The sequence below is a fragment of the Raphanus sativus genome, unplaced genomic scaffold, assembly GCF_000801105.2.
Source record: "Raphanus sativus cultivar WK10039 unplaced genomic scaffold, ASM80110v3 Scaffold0207, whole genome shotgun sequence".
NCBI lineage: Eukaryota > Viridiplantae > Streptophyta > Magnoliopsida > Brassicales > Brassicaceae > Raphanus > Raphanus sativus.
Genome location: NW_026615527.1, coordinates 45,904 through 52,999, shown reverse-complemented (window position 1 = coordinate 52,999; position 7,096 = coordinate 45,904). Strand labels below are relative to the sequence as shown.

At 52.4% G+C, this 7,096-nt stretch overlaps 1 protein-coding gene across 1 annotated transcript; it reads right to left on the bottom strand.

Moving 5' to 3' along the window:
• Positions 1-1,008: 1,008 nt before the first annotated feature.
• LOC108830325 (uncharacterized) lies at positions 1,009-6,830 on the bottom strand. The gene is made up of 4 exons (XM_056996397.1): positions 3,886-6,830; positions 1,965-3,792; positions 1,678-1,884; positions 1,009-1,578 (listed from the first exon to the last, which is right to left on the bottom strand). Exons 1-4 carry the CDS (start codon positions 6,828-6,830, stop codon positions 1,009-1,011), a joined length of 5,550 nt encoding a protein of 1,849 aa, XP_056852377.1.
• Between the last annotated feature and the right edge of the window lie 266 nt (positions 6,831-7,096).

Genomic DNA, 7,096 nt, shown 5'->3' with positions numbered 1-7,096 from the left:
TCACTTGATTTGTTCGGATCGAACATGAGCGCGATCAACGCAGAGACTGTGGCTTGTCTTCAACGCTCCGACCATGGGTCGATCTTCTGGTGGCGACCACCGACGGTACTGATCAGTCGGGGAAGGTTCCGCCGCTCCTGGAGGAGTCTGCATTGCCCGAAACTAACTTGGAGGATGACCCCGCACTCCTAATTTCCGACGGGTCGTCAAGCGAAGAAGAAGGCGAGGGGAAGAGTTAGGGGAACGACGAAGGTTACAGAGGCTGCTGCTTGCGCTGAATCTTCCAAGGCAAAGGATGCGACTGCTTTGGGTGCGCGTCCTGAAGATCGCGAGGCATAGTTTCCCTTGTGTGTTGTATTTTATTTACTTTTTCCCATTAGGGACCTTTGTTGTTGTAACGTAGTTTGAACTCTCTGCATTCGGATGTTGTTTCCTTGTTTTCCTTCGGAACTAATTGCGGAGTTTTGGCCGCTATTTTCCCGGTTTGGGATTTAAACCTTCATCCTTATTTCGGCTGGTCAATCCTTTACCAGGTGGTAATTGAGGCAAGGAACTGGAGTTTAATCATCGAGTAACTCGCTGAAGACAGGAAGCTTCGCTGGGGACGATTCTACTCGCTGAAGGGAGGGACTTCTCTGGAGGCGAATCTGCTCGCCAAAAAGGCTTCTCCTAATCATAATTTTTGCTCGCTGAAGCGATGTTCCCACTCAGATTGCGATTTTGCTCGCTGAAGCAATGTTCCCACTCAAGTTACGATTTTGCTCGCTGAAGCAATGTTCCCACTCAAGTTGCTAGTGATGGTGATTTGGTTTTGTTATAGCTGCGCCGGTGAGGGCTGCCTACGTACTTCCTAAGAAGATCAAGCCATTCGTAGTTCGATGGGATCGAGTAAGAGTGACGCTGACGGTGCACTTACTCGATGATTTTTTTTTTTTTTTTTTTTTTTTTTTTTGGTTATAGCTGCACCGGAAGGCGCACTTACTGAACTATGTGGTTTGAAGTGTGAAATTATGGAGAGTATCGCTTTAGATGCATGGAATTCCAGGCACGCGGAACTGCTTCACCGGTTGACGTTTCCAGGCGATAGACTCCAGGTTTGATCACTTGTGTGATTTTGTATGGCCCTTCCCAATTAGTTCCAAGCTTGCCAGCCTTCCACTCTCTAGTGTTCTCGAAGACTTTTCGAAGAACGAGATCACCTTGTTCAAGAGGGCGCGACTTGACCTTCTTATTATAGTAGCTCTCGATTTGATGTTGGTAGTTCTGGATTCGGAGCAGAGCTTGATCGCGGCGTTCTTCGATTGCGTCAAGTGCGTCGAGGAGCATACTTTGATTGAGCTCAACGTGTTGAGGCATTCGAGATCTTCGGAGACTAGTTACATTAACTTCGGCGGGAGCCATTGCTTCAACGCCGTAGGCCATGGAGAATGGAGTGCACTTAGTCGCGGAACGAGGCGTGGTGCGGTGAGACCAAAGGACACCGTCTAGCTCGTCGGCCCAGCAGCCTTTTTTCAAATCTAGTCGTTTCTTTAAGCCGTCGATGATCGTACGGTTGGATGACTCTGCCTGGCCGTTACTCTGCGGGTATCACGGCGTTGCGGTATTCAAACGGATTCTCCATTTGTCGCAGAAATCGCGAAACTGATGCGAGATGAACTGTGATCCGTTGTCTGTCACGATCTCGTAAGGAAAACCGTGACGACAAATAATGTTGCGCCAGACGAATTTCTGAACTTCATTGTCGGTGACGTTGGCGAAGGCTTCCGCTTCGATCCATTTGGTGAAATAATCAGTCAGGACGAGAACGAAACGCTTGCCTCGTGAATTCGGCATGGGCCCGATGATATCCATTGCCCAACGCATAAACGGATCGTGGGTGCGTGTCTTTGGCATTTATCACAGCGTTTGGCGTAGGATTCGCAGTCTGTGTTTAGTGTGGGCCAGTAGAAACCTTGGCTTCGAACTTTAAGTGCTAGAGCTCGTCCTCCGGAATGATTACCCGCCGCGCCTTCGTGATTTTCAGCCATGACCAGTCGCGTTTCGTCGCCTGAAATGCATTTCAGGAGGACCTTGTTGGCGTTCCAACGGTGTAGTTCGCCCTCGATGACGACGTAATGGGCACTGCGTGCCTTCAGTCTTCGCGCTAGCCACTTATCATCTGGAAGGTTGCCGTGTGCTAAGTAGTTGATCAAATCGGTACGCCAATCGGGGGTTTCGTCTGATGAGGGATCGACGTTCATATCGGCTGTAACAGCTACCGCAGAGACAGAGGAGGTACTCGCGCTTTGTGCCGTTATGCTGGGGCTCTCGATCCGATGAATGGGAATTGTCCGCATGATCTGATCGTGTAGCTTGCTCCCAAGGGCTGCTAGAGCATCAGCGCAGACGTTCTCTCCTCTCGGGACTTTGGTGAGTTCGAAAAATTCGAAGTCTTTCGTGAGGTCCTGAACAAGCTTGAGATAGGCGTCCATTCTTGCATTGTGAGCATCGTACTCGCTGTTATATTGACTGGCGACGAGCTGAGAGTCGCAGTAGGCACTGAGGCGTTTGGCTCTTGCAAGGAGAGATTCGTACTCAGCCTCGTTGTTGGAAGCGGGAAAGCCGAAGCTAAAAGACTGTCTTATCAGTTCGCCGGTTGGGGATTGAAGCTGAACGCCGGCGCCGGATCCTTTATTGGTTGAGGAGCCGTCGACGTGCAGAATCCAATTGCGAGATGACACGGCCAGATCCTGCTCGAGTTCGGGTGTGAGTTCGATCAGGAAGTCAGCGAGGACCTGGGACTTGGCTGCTGTTCGGTTCTTGTATACGATGTCATGCTCGCTGAGCTCCATCGCCCATTTCGTTAGCCGCCGAGAGTGGTTGGCGTTCTGCATGATTGTTCGGAGGGGCTGATTGGAGAGAACTTCAATTGTGTGAGACTGAAAGTACGGGCGGAGTTTCCTCGCTGAGTGTACCACTGCAAGCGCCATTTTCTCGAGGGTGGGATAGCGGGTTTCAGCTTCGGTCATGCGTTTGCTCGTGTAGAAGATCGGTTTTTGCTCCCCCCGATCTTCGCGTATGAGCACGCTGCTGACGGCGATAGGTGTGACGGCAATATAGAGGGTGAGAATGTCACCTGCTTCTGGTTTCGAGAGTGCTGGAGGAGTAGTCAGATATCGCTTAAGTTGGCCAAAGGCCTCCTCGCATTTGTCGTCCCAGATGAATCGTTTGTTTCCTCGCAACAATTCAAAGAAGGGAAGACACTTATCGGTAGATCGCGAGATGAACCTGTTGAGCGCTGCTATTCGGCCAGTGAGGCGTTGCACTTCTTGGCTGTTCTTAGGGCTTGGGAGATCGAGGATCGCCGATATCTGTTTGGGATTAGCTTCAATACCTCTCTGAGTGACGATATATCCGAGAAATTCGCCGGACATAACGCCGAACGTGCATTTAGCCGGGTTCAGTTTCATGCCGTACTCGTTGAGTGTTGTTAAGCAGTCTTTGAGGTGCGTGAGGTGATCCTCGGCTCGGAGTGACTTGACCAGCATGTCGTCGATGTAGACTTCCATCGTCGAGCCTAGCTTGTCAGCGAACATGCGGTTGACAAGGCGCTGGTAGGTGGCTCCCGCGTTTTTAAGACCGAAGGGCATTACCTTGTAGCAGTAGGTTCCTCGATCTGTTATGAACGCCGTCTTCTCGCGGTCGTCGGGATGCATCATTATCTGGTTGTATCCAGAGAATGCGTCCATGAACGTCAAGAGGGCGTTTCCGGCAGTCGATTCGACTAAACGGTCGATGTGTGGGAGGGGGAAACTATCTTTTGGGCAAGCCTTGTTCAGATCCGTGAAGTCGACGCAGACTCGCCACTTTCCGTTTTTCTTTTTGACGACGACAGGGTTAGCTAACCAGTCGGGGTACTTGACTTCCATGATTGAGTCGGCGGTGAGCAGGCGGTCCACCTCGTCGTTGACTGCCTTTGTTCGTTCGGGTCCTAGTTTCTGGCGCTTTTGGCGGATAGGCTTGAAGGTGGGATCAACGTTTAACTCATGAGAGGTAATTGCTGGATCGATCCCTTTCATGTCGGATGTAGTCCAGGCGAAGGTGGAGACGTTCTGACGGAGAAACTCGGTGAGTTGCTGCCGCATATCTTCCGGCAGGGATGCTCCGATGCGGATCACTTTGCTATGGTCAGCAACGTCGAGGGATATGTCGATAACTTCCTCTTGCTGGGGAAACGCCTTCTGTAAGGGGTTTGAGACGGTGTTAACATGCGAGGTTTGTCGCTGAAGTTTTATGGTTGCGATTAACAGATCTCTAGCGGCTTGCTGATCGCCCCGCAGCGTTCGGATTTTGCCGTCTGGTCCCGGGAACTTGACGCACTGATGGTAAGTCGATGGGATCGCTTGCATCGAATGCAGCCAAGGGGTGCCTAGGATCGCGTTATAGGGGGCTTTAGAGTCGACGACCGAGAACTTCACGGTTCGTGTTGTGCCACATGCGTATACTGGAAGGCGGATTGTGCCGATCATGGCTTCGGAGGATCCGTTGAAGCCTGTAAGGGAGCGGGATGACGGTTTCATACTTCCCGTATCGACGCCCATCTTGTCGAGTGTGTCTCGGAAGATCAGATCGACAGAGCTGCCAGTGTCGATGAGGATTTTGGTGACCTGACAGTCGCCGATTCCGAGTTCGACGAGAAGGGGGTCGTTGTGTGGCATGTGGATGCCAAGGGCGTCGTCAGGCGAGAAAGTGATTTGATGGTCGTTCTCGGGTTTCGTCGGCCACTTACGCGAGGAAGTTGCCTGGCGACGGTAGTCTTTAATGGACCTGACAGAATCGCTGCAGGGTGGGGATCCTCCCATAATAACATTGATGACGGTGTCTTTGTCTTGGTTGGGATGCTGAGTTCTAGAGACGTTGAGCTTTTGTCGAAGGTCGGAGTACAGGGGGCGATCGAGCTGGCTTTGCAAATCTGGTTTCCTGGAATTGAGCTTTTCTCGCAGATCCGCGGGGCGGGACTTCACGGGACTTGGTTTATTTAGTCGGCGAGTCTTTGAGGAGTTGATCTTCTCGCGGAGATCGGGGACGTCTGTCGCAGATTTCTCCTTCCGCTTGAGGATGTTCCGTAGATCGCCAAGTGATGGGCGGCTCAGCTGAGCGCGCAGGTCTGGAGGAGAAACTTGTTCAGGTTCGTCGCTTGGAGATTCCAGTTGCGTTAGGACGACGTTGATGCGTCTTCTCGCTCTCGGAAGTTCATGATCGCCCGTGCCTTTGGCGGGTCTTGTGAAGACAGTCTCGACTCGCCGCCGGTTTCTCGGCGCTTCCTCGTCGCTAGACGAGTTATCCTTTTCCGGGGATGCTGGAGCTGCTTCTTCGGGCGTTGCACGTCTCTCTTGCTGAGGGGCTTTGCCTTGCGACTTGCTGGTTTTCCTGTCTTTGTTCTTGCTCCAGCTCGCCGGTCCTCGGGCCCTAGGTTTCGGGGGTTCGATTTCGAGTTTTCCGTTCTCGACAGAGGAGAGGAATTGCTCGAAGAGCGTCTTACATTCTCTGGTATTATGCGACTTAGCGTTGTGGTAATCGCACCACTTCTCGGCTCCCGGAGGCCGAGAACTCACTGCTGCTGAGGAATCCGGCGTTTTTCCGTCGGTTTCGCGGTTGTAAACGTTCCATCCTTTCTCGCGCACAACAGTCGTTGACGCCGGGGAGCTCTCTTCGTCAACAGCGTACACGAAATTCTTCTTTTGGGCTGCTCGGTCGCCTGATGAGTGTTGTCGTGGCTCATGTCGACTATCCGCGTTCTTTGTGCCGGTTTTGTCGGCTGTTGCAGCTTTAGACGCGTTCAGCTTGCCTATCAGGGCCTTTGTATCCTCTTCCATGCGGATAAAGTTATGGGAGCGCGCGATGGCGTCCGAAAGAGACGTCGTGGGGTTCCTGTAGAGGTCATCGCGGAAAACCGAGTGGACATACAACGTGTTTTTAAGCGCGGCGACCGCGACGCTGTCGGGTAAGACAACCTTCGAGACTATGGCTTTGAACTTCTCCATGAAGTTGCGCAGGCTTTGGTCTTTTCCTTGGGCAAGGTTGAAGAGGTCAGATACCGTCGCGTCTTCTTGAGTGAACATGATGTAGTTCTTCAGGAAAGCGGACGACAGGTCGTGGAAATCTCTAATAGAGTTCTCAGCGAGGCCCGTGAACCAAGTAAGGGCCGGTCCTTTCAAGCTTTCAACAAAAAGTTGACAGTAGCCGGCGTCGCGTTCTTCGTCGGAGAAGTTTGCACGGCGTACTGCGATGTTGAAAGACGTGATGTGAGTCGTCGGGTCGGTGAGACCTTCGTACGTCGGTAGTCGGAGCTTCTCGATGTGTCGTAATCTGACGCCGGTTATCGCCGGGGAGAATGGTGTTCGGAGGGTGTTCGCCAGAACACGTTCTATCTGCGGCGCAGAGGTGGTGACACAGTGTATCTTGGAGTTGATGTCTAGGAGCGACTGTTTGAGTGCTGCTACTTCGCGAACCATCTGTAGATCTGGGTTCGCAGGGGTGAAAGGCGCGGCGTCCGGGTTCAGAGTACTGGGAGGAGCGCCGTGACTCGTCGGGTTAGCAGCTATGTCACTTACGAACAGTTGCCTGCGGATGGTGTCGGTGGCCGCGTCTGGAGCACCGGCGAGAGGAGCGAGTAGTGCTGCGATTGCGGCGATTTGCTCGGTAGCTTCTTTTTGGGCGGCGTCTTGTCGGGCAAAACGCTCCATGATGGTATCAACAAAGGCGGGGGCTATCGGGATAGCCGTGACTGGGGTTGGGCCCGGCGCGTCGTGCTCGTCGCCGGAAGTGGAACCTTCGGGGTTCTGACTCATCTTTGCTAACGTTACTTTGCTAGCCCCACGGTGGGCGCCAACTGTTAGAACCGAGTTCGGTCGAAACTAGTAAAGAGAAGACGAAGAACTCGTCTGTGGGTCTAACAAAGTAGTTTTATAGATGAAGATATAAGGAGCTGGTTACAGAGTAAGTGTAAAGAGAAAGACAAAGCGGAGCTCGAAGAGCTAGCCGGGAAACGATACAAGATAGCAGATAGAGAGGAGTAAAACCCTAGATCTAGCCGCCTTGTGAGTGTGTCAAAGTG

Coding starts and splice junctions, on each gene's coding strand:
- LOC108830325 (XM_056996397.1), bottom strand. CDS start 6,830: ATGAGTCAGAACCCCGAAGGTTCCACTTCCGGCGACGAGCACGACGCG. Junction 1,885..1,964: donor GACGAGCTCTAGCACTTAAA/GTTCGAAGCCAA, acceptor TAAATGCCAAAG/ACACGCACCCACGATCCGTT. Junction 1,579..1,677: donor ACGGTTTTCCTTACGAGATC/GTGACAGACAAC, acceptor TGATACCCGCAG/AGTAACGGCCAGGCAGAGTC.